Source organism: Falco cherrug, chromosome 7, assembly GCF_023634085.1.
Source record: "Falco cherrug isolate bFalChe1 chromosome 7, bFalChe1.pri, whole genome shotgun sequence".
Classification (NCBI taxonomy): Eukaryota; Metazoa; Chordata; class Aves; order Falconiformes; family Falconidae; genus Falco; species Falco cherrug.
Window position 1 is genome coordinate 19,034,698 of NC_073703.1, and position 15,998 is coordinate 19,050,695.

The window sequence follows — 15,998 nt, forward strand, 5'->3', positions numbered from 1 at the left end:
GAAGTCCACTGTGTTCAGAACCAAGCACTGTTGAGAAAGGTAGGAGGACCAGATCCAAATTATTTCTGCCACAAATGGCGTAACATAAAAAAGAAGAGGTCTGAAAGAGGCAGATTCCATTTTCACTTCCATAAAAGGAAAGGCTGGAGCAATCAGTGGAGAGGAGAATTCAAGGTTAATGATTAACAGGTAAATAATTACTTGCAAAGCACTGATAATTCTCTCCTTTTCCCATCTCTTGGCAGAATTTAGCAGTGCATCCCCCAACTCTCATTCAGAGAAAGAAGAAATGAAAAGTCTGCAACTTCTCTCATTTTTGTTGCTTTCTTGTATCATCACCCCAGCAAATACATATGGAGGAAAGAAAAAAGGTAAGATCCTATCAAACATAAAGAATGATCATGAACTGTTTTTGAAATGTTTATGCTATAAAAATTCAGTAGTATTGACTGTCTGGTCACCAACATGTTGGGGTTTGGGGTTTTTTTGAGTGTTATGTTCCCTTAAATATGGCATTTAAAACTGTCTGTGTTTACTGGAAAGTGTAGTAGTTTGCAATTATAACAAACATTTTTCAGGGGAAATCTATACATTCTGAGACTACAGACTTAAGATAATCTGACCTTTAACAAAACTTCTGCTGAAGCTAATTTAAAAATGCATTAGTTTGAAAATACACACTGAACTGATATCAGCTATAATATTCTTGGGCTTGGTTCTATAAAATAGATTCAGTCTCCTACTATGAATGAAAATTTCTAGCTATCTGACAGTGTTTAAGCTTTCATTTTCTGAGTTGCATAATGTAGGCTGCCTTTCACCTCAAGTGTGATGAATATCTTTGAGTGAGAGAGATACATCTGCAGTATGTTTTGTAGAGAAGTACTGTGGAGGATTTTTATCATTTACATGGTTGTACAAGCATTTTCTATGCATTTGTGACACTGCACATTATGTCGCTATCTATGCGACTCGAGTATGACAGTGCATCTCAAATGCATTTAATGAAACCTCTCTAATGTGATTGACAAAGAGGATTCCATGGTTTTCTTCCTTGTTTGCGTCATACATAGCAAGCATTAGTTTTCCTTCTTTATCTAACTGCATTTCTAATACTTTGAGTCTGGAGGGGATAAATGTAGCTTTCTTCTTAGTTGGAAACAAAGCAAGATATGCACATTCACAGAAGTATGGCCTCTTTCAGTAGCGTGTTTTGCATTTATGTTAATTTGTATTAACAGTTTTAGAAACCATTTGCTATAAAAATATATGTAATAGGCACAGTGATTTCAATCTACAGGAGGTGGAACCAGATTTCTTTGATTCTACACATGAAACTTCCCCTTGGGTTTCATTTTGAATGATGTAAAAGTCCTTGAATTAAAATGCAATGAGAACTGTAAGTTTCAATTAATGCCATAACTTGGCTTGGCTTAGCAGGCAGCAAGGCCTGCACATCCTTAACAGTCGCTGAACCTTAGCAAGCTATGTAGAAACCTTGATCAAATTCTGTATTTTGGAGAGAATAAAAAGATGAGAACACTAACTTTAGTTTGAGGCTTCTCTCGCATCATCTTTGCCCAGATGTATTCAGGCTCCACTTCGTGCTTAAAGCTTAGTTCACCTTAGATAGAAATGCAAGGCAGAGAGAGCAAATCACTGCACTCCCATTCTTTTACAGCCACAGGTCTCGCCTCGGGCCAGCTCAGCGTTCCCCTGCCCCCCATCTGTGGCACCATTTATAGCAAGGTCATTCACTTCACTCTCTCCATCCCCCTTTCCCCTCATGACCTAGTATTCCCATGTCAATGGACTTCACTTGTTTGCTTATTGTTTCTGCAGCTTGAAACCTTGCTTGTGGGCCAGAAAAGGCGGATCACATGTCATACTAGTGTTCTTAGTGTGCTGAAGTAAGAGATTGGTTTGAGAAACAGAGCAGGTTCATTTCTAAAAATGCAAAAAAAAAATCTACTGTGTTTTCTTCTAGAGGCTACCCACAGCCTAACTAGAGCTGCTACAGAGAGTAGTTAGCAAGGTTAAAGGCACTGATATTCCATTATGTTGAACTCGGACCCTCATCTCCTGCCAGATTTAAACCAGTACAACTCTAATTCCAACTGTTCATTTAGGTTAATGTACACTTCAGCACCTTTCACTCCCTTGTTTTTCCCCAGCCCAACCTCCGATGCACCAGCTTTGTCCAGAAGATAATGTAACTCACGCTCGTGAAACTTTGCCTTATTTCTGTTACCATTTGATTCAACAGTGTAGCTCAGATAGCTCTGCCTTTGCACAAAATCGGCTCCAGCATGTTACCCATACCCACTAACCTCAAGGAGTCTTTTTCTTCATTTTACTTCTCAGAGAGGCAAATCCATTTGCCATAACGGCATATGCAAACGGCAAATAAAGCTTTAATCCTCACTAAGGGAGGGCTGTGAAGATTTTAGCCCTACATGAGAAGCCTTTTTAATGCTGTCAAGTGGAAATAGCTTTCAGTGAACATGGTATATATTTTGCCTGAATATCCTTCTATGTTGGAGCTTGCTTGTTCTTGCTTTAGCAGGAACTGCAACAGTGAACAGTATAAGGAGCTACAAAGCCTTCTCAAAGTTGAGTGTCTGGCAGATAATTTTAGCAGAAGCAGTTGCCTGGAAGGGAATCATCCTATAAAAGAACAATCACTGTGTAAAAGCCCTTCTTCTTTGTTTGTACCCAGCAAATAAACAACTCCATGCTTCAATTTTCTCTGTATCATTCTATCCACCTACACAATACAAGAAATTACATTGTAAAAGAAGAATTTATAGGAATTAGACTGCAGCAGGTAAATCGCTGTAGATAGGTGTATGCAAATCTTTTTGATCAAGTTATGTACATACTATACATACATACACACATACATATTATAAGTTCTTATTTTATACTAATTATGTAGAGTAGGATGGACTGCATAACCAAGTAAACACAACATTGCATTTAAAACACACACTGAGGTTATTCTTAAAAAGCCACAGAGTGTTTCTTAAATGCCATGGTTTTCTTGTATATTTATATGGCAGGAAGTAAGTTTGGCATTTTTTGGCAAAAGTTCATTATCTAAAAGCAGCATCCCAGAAAAAGACCAGAAATAAGCACCTAAAACAACATCCCTGAAGTTTAGCCAAGATGATTCTTTCTAAAAGCATGCAAAAAATATTTCAACATAAGCTCTTATTTATTTTGATTCTTCTCCTGAAAACATAAAACTAGGTGGGAATATATTCCATTATTCCACTTCATGGTGTAGAGCAGAATTATACCGTTGTTGACATGAAAAATCATGTTGAGCTAGCACTTTTTACTTGACGGTCTCACAGCTGGCACTTCAGCTGGACTACTTTTTCTCCCAAAAGAGAAGGTAACATCTTAGTTGTCGTCCAATTCTGTTATGTTTTAAGTATTACAGGGCTAACACCTTAAGATTATAACATAGACCATGGGAATGAATTATACAGAAATTTGAATAGCTGTTATGTTTACTTTATTCCCCAATAGTATTAAAGAGATGTAAAAGATGTGTTTGGTATATCAAATCCTCTAAAGCCTAGATAAAATTCCTCAATAAAATGCAATGTACGTGGAGTATACTGTATCAGATCTGAAAAACTACAAAAATAATTTCTACTTAAAGCTGAAGAACTATTAGAAATGCAAGAAAAATATTAGATTCAAAAGCCATTAACTGTAGAGATAAAGAACTAGTCTGCTAAGATGATGAAATGATTACCTTTGACATTGAAGGTGAATATCACTTTTACTTTCTAACATTTCTTTAAAGTCAACAACAAATATTAAAAATGTAGAGAAGACCTTCCTTTTAATTCCTTGAAGCATATTCAGTGTAATAGTAATCTGTGCCTTAATCTTCCATTAATTCTGTGTGATTTGGGTTTATACTAAATGACAGAAGAAAACAGACCAAAGCTGGCAAAATCACAGGATACTAGTAACCCAGTCATACTTCTAGTTTGAGAGAAAATTATAATTTTCCAGCAGAGACACAAAGCTAAGATAGCAAACTCAATTCCTTTCATGGGACAGAATGGCACAGTAATCTGTTCCTCCTATCGAAACTCCTTGCTAAACTGTCCAACTAGAAGTTCAAACTCAGCTTGAACACGCTCAACCTTCCACTGTCTTCAGGTAGACAAATTAAGTATCTCATAAGTTTTGCGCTACTTACACACCATGGTTTGATGGGTGGCTGAATTTCAGATGAGCAGTTCCATGAGCAGCAGAACTAAGTTTTGTTCCCAGTCAATTAGATCCTACGTATCCTAAACTCCTCATATCCTAAACTCCAGCTGTGCTTCCATTATGTTCCTGCTCCAAGGTTCTCAGTTCCTTTCCCCATCTCTACAGCATTTCTATACTCCTGAATTATGCCATGATTTATTGCCCCCCATGGTGTCCCAGCACACTAGCTTCCTCATGTACCTTACATAAACGTCACTAGGACCCTCCTCAGTCTGAGATCTGCTCCATGGTCTCTCTCCTCAGCCCTACACTACTGTCACCTCCTCATGCCTGTCACCTAGCATTTTCTGCCTTGCTCTGTGTACATGTGACTGGATCAGGGGTATGCTTGTGTCTTGACTAGCTAGTGCAGACAGGCTCACAGACCAGATAGTAACCGGCCCAGGGCTGCTCACTGCACCAAGTGGGAAGTTACTACTCTCCTGTGTTTGGTATCAGTGCTCAAACAAGACCAAATTCCAGGGAGAAAATGGTTTGAGCTAATTGCATCCTCAATGCCTGCATGAGTTGAACTCAGGCACAAGCCGGTCCTCTCCGAGTTTCCCTGTCTGATGAACAGCTGGTTGTAATGACAGCCACAGTGCAAGCTAACAGCTAAGCTCTATGGATAAGCAACACACTAGAATTAAATATTTACTTGAAACCTATCTTAATGCAACAGCAAATGCATTGCTACAAGGGTCTCTCTTCTCTATCCAGCTGTTGATTTTCAGAAAACATGTAGGAATTTAGTATTTGATACCTCTTTCTCTATATAAAGTTGGATTTAAATTGGCTCAAAAATATACTATTTTTCTCTCCCCTTTCTTCATATGCACAAATATATCATGATTAAAGCCAATGGAAACAAGACTAAAAAACATTAATATTTCTAATTTACTTCAATGGAGTTTATGCATCACCCCTGACCTTGAAATTCAGGTTACTTCTAGTTAGATCGTTTAAACAGGGATTCAGGAGCTAAATTTTATGACATACCAAAATATTGGTCCAAGAAATCCTGGAAGCTGGGAGTTCTGATGTGAGGGTACTAACCAGTTACAACTAATGATCTCTGTTATGCTACTATTAGGAAAAGTTCTACAAATGTATTTGCTGCCATTTTCTGAGTGGCTGCATTTCAGAAATATCGTATATATACACACCATTTGCAATTTTCTCAGATGTTTTAGAATTCTACCAACATTTCTACCATCTAAAACAGTTATTCTTCATTTCAGCACCTTAAAAAAATCTACAAATACAATTTCAGACATAAATTTTCACCAGAGTCCAAAATATAACTGTAGTCTATTTGAAGACCCTTTGCTTTCTCCCGTGAAAAGAGACAATAATGGGAACTCGATCGACAAAGGAACTATCCTATGAAACAAGTTTCAGTATTCCTACTAACGCAAGTGACTGAACATCTTAATGAGGAGCTTAAATTCACCAGAGGATTGTAATTCACTTGACTTCAGCATTACATTCTTCTGACTACTATTGGTTCGATAGTGGTTGAACTCATATGACACTTGAGAAACTTGAACATAGAGAACATTTCTTGATAACGTGGCAGAGTGCAGTCTAATTGCTTAACTCATTTTCTTCCTTTTTCTCTCAAGGTTATAGGTTTTTTTTAATATATATTTAGTTTTAATGGAAAGTAACTACCAATAAAAACATTCATTATTAAAGAGAACATTTTTCTTTTCTGCTTATTTTGTGGTTCACTCTAGGTTTATGTTGCACACTTCATTTTGGAAAACAGTTACACCTAATCCATGTGGAGCTTCAGGGTTAGTAAGAGGGTTGCATCAACAGCAGTGCAATATTGATGATGTAGCTCATAACACCATATGGTCCCCTAGGGTGGCCTTAGCACAGTGACCTTTTTTTCCTATATGGTAGTTAGAGTTAAAAGACTGATTGCTGAAGCTAAGCTGGACTCTTTATACAGTGGAATAGCTTGGCAGCAGGTGGATGGGCCAGCAGCCACTTCCAAGCAGCATGATTAAGATTTCCTGGCAACATAACCAGTAACTGGCAAAAGGGACAGAAGGGGCCATCTATTTGCACATGCCAAGACTGGGTGATAAAGTTCACTGCTTTGGCAAAAGGCCAAATGTGAATTACAATTCTTGAAAAAATAATAAATTTAATGTCTATGTTCCAAGTAAAAAAATTATCGCTCTCACATTTTGTACCCTTTCTTCTAGAACAATACACCAATTTTTAAATTATATTACTATGACATTTTTCTCGCTTGTTCCTTTTAATTTAAAAAAAAATTGTTACAATTGCTAATACCCTTAGGAAGCATTGAAGGCACAGGATTGCAGATCCTTACGCATACCCATTATAATTAGCCAACGGAAGTTTTTGCTGGTGCTGAAATGCTTCTAATACAACATGGTTGTTTCATGGTTGTGGAAAAAGGAGTTTGCTTAAAAATACTCAGACATTCTTCTGCCCTCTGCAATTTGCTTGCCCAGTCCAGTGAAATCCATATGAATCTTTTTACCAGCATTACTGCTTGTATTTGGGCTCCTACTTGGCCTCCAGACTTCATGGTGTTGCACCAAGTGCAACAAATAGCTGTCAGGTAAATCAGAGAAAGAAAATGACAAAAAAAAAATTATCTAGAAATATTGAATATGAGTGGAGAAGGTATTTAAACACATACCGTTCTCTGAAATAAAACCAGCATGTCCCACCTGAAAGATCAATTTTTTTAGAGAAACCCTCAAAATTTCTGCTATTTTTAAATATTTGATCCAAATACCACTTTCTAATTTTGCGTACTGGTTTACTCCCTAAGTGAAACTGGTGGAGACTACTTAGAGAGGAATACTGAACCACAGGGGAGATGATGACAGAGCAAATCCAAGGACAAAAAGTAAACCATACACGTTTGATCTTGCTTTGCCCCTGGAGTTAACAAACTCCCACAGAATTCTGCTACATTAGCATGTTATCCCATATCTTAATGCTAACTTTGTCAACAAATATATTGAAACACTGCTGAAATTAAATTTTTCATTTTAAAATCTTGTGGCTCTACTTTATGCATCTCAGACTGAAAACAATCTGGAGTACCTGACTGAGGGATTCCAGTCAGTCTTTCAAGCACCACTCTTTTCCCTTTCAGCAACAGTGTCATAAGGGATGCTGGAAGACACCAGTTAGGGTTTAACTGCATGTTTGCCAATCTGCACTTCCAAAAGCTACTCAAATTAGGGATTCTGTCGAATTGGGGTGGGAAGGCTGTGTGTGTGTGTTCTTTAGTTATACTAATAAAAAAACATATACTGAAAAACTATCAAAATGTATTTTGATTTATTTACCAGGCAATTCATTGTTTAATTAATTTATTGTCCAAGCAATGGTCACGACTTCAGACTAAAACCTGTCCAGAACACACCTGATTAGAATTTCATGAGTTGTAATAAAAATAGTAGTAACTAAATTTTATAGGCTTTCAGACAAAAAACACGTTAAGAAATTATACTTACTATTTAAGAGGGTAGTATTTTTATTAGTTATATTTCCATTTGATTATTTTCTGTGTTGTGGTGAAGTAGAATTGCTAGTTTTCATATTTATGTCACTTATACTTTTAACTTAAGATGACAGAGCCAATGCCTTCAAGGTTTCCTCTTCAGGCACTGGCAATGGGAAGGGAAAGGAAATGGGAGAAACTGATCTTTTTTTTTAAGGGGGAATTGTTTGGTCAATTTTTATTCACTCTAAACAAAGCATTTTCAATGGTGTTATTTAGGCAACGTTTTCACCCCAGAGTTTACAACCTTCCAAGGTTTTTAAAAGTTTCATCACTTTTAAGAATGATGGATGCTATGTAAAATTGTTATCATTATTTTCAGAAAGTCAGAAATGCAGTAGCTTTCATGTAATTGATTACTGTTACCGAAGCAGTGCATTGCTTTCAGTGCCTGAACCATCAGGAAGAAATAACAATATGAATTAGCAATGTTTTTAGGGCACATGGAAAAGGTTTGACCTCCAATTTACTGTGCCAGATGTATCATTTGTAAACTACACATCTTTCTTACTGAATTATGCCATGCAAGAATCCCAAAAGCCTTCTACAGGTATTGAATCAAGCCATTAGTAGCTACTTAAATTCTTTCTTAATACCTAACCCTAGACTCCAGTCCCTATTAATGCTGCAGTATCACTCTTCTGCAACTCGGAGTTAGCAGTTTTCAGACCTTTCAAACATCTGTACAATTTCGTAATTGATCTTGACTAAAATAGCTTATGTCTATGATAACATATAGATTACCACCTCCACAACAGTACTGAACTAAACTACAAGGAAACTTGACAGCCCTAATTGCATTTCATGAGTTTATGCAAATGAGAGTAAGCTGGATGTAGCATGACCTAGAGCAGAGGTTCACCATCTTTCACAAGACTTTCACAGAATAAATCTGTGCAGGATTCCCCAAATTTGCTGTTCAGGTTAAGGACCAACTGCAACGAGGAGAAAAAGGGAGTTTTCTCTGACACTTGAAAGCAACCTCAAAACAGTTTTTCAAGAAGCAGTAGAGAGTTTAATGGACAGGATGTGTTCCTCTCTCCAAAGTACAGAGCAAACAGAGGCAGCTGACTAGATTACAGTTAATTCTCTGGTCTGTTCTCCTGTTAGTACAGAAATGAGCAAGGCAGGTTGTAAAGTTAGAGTCTAGACTTGGAAGAAAAAAGGGAACTTAGAACATTGGTATAAAAAACTCATCTACCAGCGTAAAGCATTAGTGACTAGACCTCTGCAGTGCTAGAAACTACATAGAAGGCCAGCTGGCACATCATCGAAAAATCTACTGTGCTCTATATCCATCATGCTTAACTTCTGCTTACCTGGGAATAGAAATTAAAGCTTGTTCTTTTAATTGGGAACAGTTTTTTGTAAGAAACATAATAGATAATTGCTTTCTTAGTAGATAACATCAAAGAGTCATGAAGCCTGAGATACTAAAATGAGGTGTTTATATCAGAAATCTTTGTCTATAAAGCTTGCTCAATAAGGCTCTATAAAGGCTCCTAAAAAAAAGAAAAGTCAGTCTGCAGTGATTAAATTGCTGTTATGTGTTTCATTGACTACTACAATTGCAATTCTGTCACCTTTACTCATACTGGGTAGTAACTACTTCGTTATCCCCAAGCTCACTTGGATACTACCGTACTCTGCCATAAAAAAAGTGAGAGCATCTGGGCACTGCCTTCACCGAAAAGACAGTATTCCCACTGGTTCCAGTACCTAAATGTGCTTTCTGGTATACACCAAGGTCAGTACAGAAAAAAGAAAAACTGAAAGCATTCTTCTGGCCAATAAATAACATTTCAAAAATACACAGAATGCATGCTAGAGGAGGTTGCACAGTAACATTCAGGTGGGGTTTAGATGTCTCCAGGGAAGGAGACTCCACAGCCCCTCTGGCAGCCTGTGCCGGGGCTCTGCCACCCTCCAGGGAAGGAAGTTCTTCCTCACACCCAGCTGGAGCTGCCTGTGTCCCAGTTTGTGCCCGCTGCCCCCTGCCCTGTTGCTGGGCACCACAGCCAAGAGCCTGGCCCCGTCCCCCTGACACCCCAGTCAGGTGTTTGTGTGCGTGGAGAAGATCCCTCTCAGCCTTCTCCTCGCCAGGCCAGGCAGCCCCGGCTCTCCCAGCCTTTTGTCATCAGGGAGACGCTTCAGTCCCCTCATCATCTCTGTAGCCCCTCACTGGACCCTCTCCCATAGTTCCTTGTCTGGAACCGGGGAGCCCAGCACTGGGCATGGCTCCAGCTGGGGCCTCACCAGGGCAGAGCAGAGGGGAGGGTCACCTCCCCCCACCTGCCGGCCACGCTCCTCCTCGTGCACCCCAGGGCACCGCTGGCCCCTTGGCCACCGGGGCACACTGCTGGCTCGTGGGCACCCTGCTGTCCCCCAGCAGCCCAGTCCCTTCCCCGCAGAGCTGCCCCCCAGCAGGGCAGCCCCAGCCTGTGCTGCTGCGTGGGGCTGTCCCTCCCTGGGCAGGGCCCTACGCTGGCCTTGGTGGCACTTCCCCGTGTCCCTCTCCGCCAGCTCTCCAGCCTGCCCAGGTCTCGCTGAAGGGCAGCGCAGCCTCTGGGGGGGCAGCCGCTCCTCCCCGTTTGGTGTCACCAGCAAAGGTGCTGAGGGCGCGCTCTGCCCCTCCACCCAGGTCACTGGTGAAGGAGTTGAACAAGGCCGGGCCCAGCACTGACCCCTGGGGACACCGCTGGCCACAGGCCTCCAGCGTGACCCTGCGCCGCTGGTCACAGCCCCCCGAGCTCTGCCGTTCAGCCAGTTCTTAGCCCACCTCACTGCCCGCTCCTCTAACCCGCGCTGCCGAGCTTACCTGTGAGCGTGTTGTGGGAGACAGTGCCAAAAGCCTTGCTGAGGTCAACGTAGACAACAGCCACCGCTCTCCCCTCATCAACCCAGCCAGCCATTCCATCAAAGGAGGCTATCAGGCTGGTCAGGCATGAGCTCCCCTTGGTGAATCCGTGTTGACTACCCCTGATAACCTCCTTTTCCTCCGCATGCTTTGAGGTGACCTCCGGGATGAGCTGTTCCAGGGATGGAGGTGAGGCCGACTGGCCTGTAGTTTCCCAGGTCCTCCTTCTTGCCCTTTTTGAAGACTGGAGTGACACTGGCTTTCCCCCCTGTCCTCGGGCACCTCTGCCATTCTCCATGACCTTTCAAAGATGATGGAGAGTGGCTTGGCAATAATACCTGCCAGCTCCCTCAGCGCTCAGGGGTGCAACCTATTGGGGCCCATGGATTTGTGGGTGTCAAGTTTAAATGATCTCCAACATGATCCTCCTTGACCAAGGGAGAATCTGTCTTTCTCCAGACTTCTCCTCTTGCCTCCAGGAACCATAACTTTTTTAAGAAACTTCAGCCAAGGAATGTGCATCTTAGCAACCTCTGGCTTGGTAGTGTCAGTGTTTCTAAGGAATGTAATGGAGATTATTAACTGATCCAAACTTACAGTCTTTGATCCAGCTCCCAAAATAGACAGTTGTGCTGCTTACTATTTTAATCTCCCTAAGTCATAGCTCAGATTAAGTGGCAATAGAAAGGGCTGCTGACTACCCTGTATCCTTTTATCTGGAATTTTAGTTGCAGAAATGAACACAATTACTGCAGGGGTTTAGAGAATAAAAATAAACCCAGGAGTGTGACATTATCTCATCCAAAAGGAATCTTTGCACATTCCTTCTCCCAAACCCATCTCTGAATTTTAGCAAATTCATAGGATTTGTGCTTTGGATTTGTTTGGTTTCTTTCTTTTATGATTCTGTGCCCTCTTCTTTCTAGCCCTGTTTAGGAAGATTGTGTACATCCATAAAAAATCTTCACCTTTACAGAACACTAAGTGCTAGTCAATGAATTCCATTGAAGATACCTACATGGTCTTAAGATGTATCGAGCCATTCATTTAAATTAAACGTTACTCTCCTCCAAATACCATCAAATAGCCGGTAATTATGAGCATACCAGAAATATTTAAGCTATTAGTTACTTTCCATCTATGAAGTATCAATGTTACTTCTTAAGCTGGCTTAACAAAAAAACCAAAACAAAACCAACAAACAAATACCATTTCTGGCTTTGGATATTTTGAATATGATAATCCTGATGTGCAGAAAGGAACTGAATTCTCAGACATCCAAGAGCTGCACTGCATCCATTCAAGGATCAGGTACTCTGAGCTCAGAAGGACTTCTTACACTGTATGCTTCCGATCAGCATTTAGCACTGAAACCCCAGCACATCATTGCTTCTGATCTCCTCTTTACACATTCTGGACCAAATCCAGAGTTATCTGAACAAATGAGTCTTAGGTTTTTAACAAATAATATTTTTTTACAGTTACTCAGTAACCTACTTTAAGTAACAATTCAACTACTGAGTACCTGTGTCTTTGTTTTTCAGAGTAAACACAGCCATACAACTTAACTGTTGCACCACAGACCTCCGTGGATTCCTAAAATTTCCAGACGGAAGATTGTGTGTTTCAGATACTCCTTTATTTCATGAAAATATTCTTTGATTTTAGCCTAAGTAAAATTAATGATGATTGAAATTATTCTAAGTATAATCAACTTTTATTAAAGCTGGTAGTAGATTTTCCCATGGATTTTCTGTGAGCTGACATTGCCTAGAAATTGCTACTTTGATTCCAATTGTACACTCTTGGATGGTGTGGGTAGTTGGAAAACGCAGTAAACCAGTATTTTCCTTCTTGCTGTGCAGCAAGTTAGTCCCTCAGTCCATAACTGTGTTCCTGAGGCAAGCTTCATTGACCAGAATAAGGTGATCAAATGTGAATATTCTTTGCTTTTTGATTTTTAGAATGCCCTTTAACAGTATAACCAAAGTAAGACTAAGGACATGAGTTATGCCAAATTAAGAATCTAACAGAAAATCAAATACTTACATTAATAAGGGGTGACATTCCACATCTGTCTGGCTCTGGGGGAAAAACCAAGGCCTCAAATACTTGATTTTTGTGTTTTATACTTAACTAGTGTCCAGTGATGGCTTGTTTTGAAGTCTAAAGGAAAGGGTGTAGGTCATTACACAGTGACATTAACAACTTAAGCAGCCCTTGCCTCGGGCCACTGTTGCAGGTACTTCATAAACTCCTCCATCATGCCAGTACAGCTGCTTGCAGTAAAACAGCTTGGAAACTGATCCAGTTGAAAAATAATCCTATTTTTTCCTGGTGATCCTACTTTTTAGTTGGATCAGCTCCCTGAGCTTGCTTACTGTGCAATAAAGCAGCCAGCTGTACTGAGACAATGATGGAGACTACAGGAGGTCAGGAATGACTGGGTGGCAGCAAGATGGGGAAGAAGTCTGCTTACTGTTGCTCTGAAGTGTTGCTGGCAGCACTGAAGCCAAATGCCTACTTAGGAAGTAAACACCCTAAACATTGAGTCCTTTTCTTAATTTTTTTGTTTAAAAATTTTATCCTCAATTAAAAAAACCCAACAATATGCAGTCTACCTTATTGGTTTTCCCCATAACCTAATTTAAGAAAAATAGCATTTGAAAAAACCTAAAACATTATACACTTTACAAAGGAATAAGCAGTAGTAATAGCACTATTTGAGCTGACAAAACAGTGGAAGACACTTTTCACATTCAGCCCAGGCATAATAATTTATTGATTTTTCTAAAAATTCCTCTCAGATCCTAAAGACTACAGTGGCCAGATTCTGATGTCATTTACATCATTAAAGCTTTGAGGTTATACCAGCAGTTTCTGTGAAGCATTCTCCATTGATTCTTTTGTCGGAGAAAAAAGAATTTAACCTTTGCCCTTCTGTGTATGATTATAGTGATTTTATTTATAATCCCTGGGCCTACTAGAATTCTAGATACACACCACACCACCACGCCCCAATTTAATTGATTGATTTCCAAAAATCACTTTAGAAAAAGAAAGAGAAGTCATAAACCCCCTTATTTTATCATTCCAATGACAGCTCATAAAAGATTGCAATTCTTTTTTTCCAGCTAATGTTAATATTTGCATTGGAAAAGTCTAGGGTAATCTCCTTGAAAATACAATTGTTTTCTGCACCATCAGCAACCTATTAGCCAGACAAAACAAAACTCTCATACCTTGGAGCCTTTTGGGTACTTGCTCAAATTAAAGCTTTCATTTCCCCCAGACCCTCTGTACATATTTCAGCAAACTAACCATGTAAGAAGTACCGAAATTAGAGAGAAAAGGTTTAATTATGAATAATCCAATTCCTGTTTCAATCGCTTTCCTATTATTATTTCTGGTTTTAACAAGGCTACTTAGCTTACAAGAGAAATCCCTCTAATAATGGAATTCTAGTGTAGTATTTTTGAGATCTCTGCCTTTTTTACTCAAGATTCCCCATCACCACCCACTCCTCTTTCATTCATACACAAACACGCACTTAGTTAATTGTGTGTGATCACTAAACAAAGAAAAAGGAAGGCATGAGTCCCTAATCAGACACGACAGAAACAAAATCTCTACCCTTCAAGGACAGGGTAATTTCTGTCAGGCATTTTAAAGCCAAGGCAGGTCATTGAAGTTATTATTAGCTTTAATTAGCACTCCCACAAGCTGTTGAATTCTTTACCTGCAGCCAAAGGGCACTCAATATGGTGCAGAATTTGCTAACATCTTTGAAAGAATCACAGAAATATCTCCTCTTTAGAAACACAGGTCTATTGCACAGGAATATGCTTTTGGTAAAATTGTGTCTGATCCATGTACCAAATGATATATAGAAGCAGAGATATGATGAAACTGTTCCAAAACAAAGAAATTCTACAAACATCTAAACAGAATCTTAAAGAGAAAATGAAGACATCTGGCCTTACTTATTATAGTGGTGCTATATTTTAAAGTTTCTAGCAGGTTACAGATAATGCATACCCCAACTCACTTATAATGCTGGTTTTTTTAAGTTAGTGTTTTATATAGGGATTTGAAGACAAGTCTGTCTGAAAACTGATTTTTTCCCCTTGTGAGCACTGCCCCCCCCACCCCCCCCGTGAGCAGAATTAGAGACCTGAACTGAATCACAGAGCTCCAAATAAAATACCGATCCTAATTGTGAAATTGGCTAAGAACTGATGAAAGCCCTGTAAGCCACCACTTTTGTTAGGCACATTTCTAACAAAGTGCCATAACAAGGAAGCCTGGCAATAGCTCTCTTTAGTAAAAAACTATAGAGCAGTAGGATTTATTTGAAAGAGGGGAGAAAGAAAATGTGTTAAAATCAGCTATTTTGGGTCTAGAAGATAATCTACAGTGTGACCTTTAGTCTAGAGATAAATTTTCTACAAAAAGCAAGCAAAATTGTAACAGGGTTCGAAAGGTAATGTATTATAAAAACTAAAACTAGTAAAATATTTATTGTAGAACCTAATACATAGGAGCCTGGCTCCTTTAGGACAAAAACAAGCTGCTATTCCCTATGACAAGAAGTTGGAAACAATGGAAAGCCTTAAAAGACACAGGCAAGACATGTCTCCAACTACTATTCCTTGCAAAAGTGAAAAGCAGAAAGAGAGAAACACAAAATAAACACTGCTATGTTTACAAAAATTCAAGGCCGTGCCAGTGCAGCTTGACAGGCAGCAGCTCTTCCATTAGCTGGACGTGCAACCCACCAGCTGAAAGCTAACAACGGCCAGCATCCAGACATGGGGTTGCCTGTGTGACTCAGCTACATTCAAGTTTGTGTCTGTCACCAACAGGCTGCAACTTTGCTACAAGCTCCATTTAGCAATGCATTCTCTTACTGTAGGCATTTTCATACAACCAAATGTCAAATGACAGAGCTGGGAGCAAGGACCCTAGAATATACATCAGTCCCTTCCGTGTGACGCTACACATCCTGCTGTGCGGTTGCAGTGGTCAGTCAGCTCCTTTTGACTTTATCCTTAAAAGTACCACTCAAAATTTTAAAAAACAACTCCGCAACTCCGAATCATCAGTAATCTTACTGGTCACAATTTTAGCATGATCAGTATTACCTCTACTTTAACTTAGACACCAATAAAACCCAAGCTTCTAGGTACTATTAGACAGTATTCAGTGCCAGGAATGGAATCTGTATCTTTAGCCTGCTAGTCCCATTCTTGAAGCTATTTTCTTTTTTTACACTGCAGACAGAAATGTATTCCTCTAAAA

General features: G+C 39.6%; 1 protein-coding gene across 2 annotated transcripts in view; it reads left to right on the top strand.

The window, feature by feature from the left end:
* The first annotated feature begins 223 nt into the window (after positions 1 to 223).
* LIPC (lipase C, hepatic type) overlaps positions 224 to 15,998 on the top strand; it is a 63,706-nt gene continuing 47,931 nt past the window's right edge. Inside the window, exon 1 of one of the 2 annotated variants that reach the window (XM_005435508.4) lies at positions 224 to 371. In XM_005435508.4, the coding sequence (XP_005435565.2) occupies positions 290 to 371 (82 nt within the window). In that variant the 5' untranslated portion in view covers positions 224 to 289. The remainder of the gene's footprint in view (positions 372 to 15,998) is intronic. The other variant, XM_027800090.2, reaches the window with a different exon arrangement.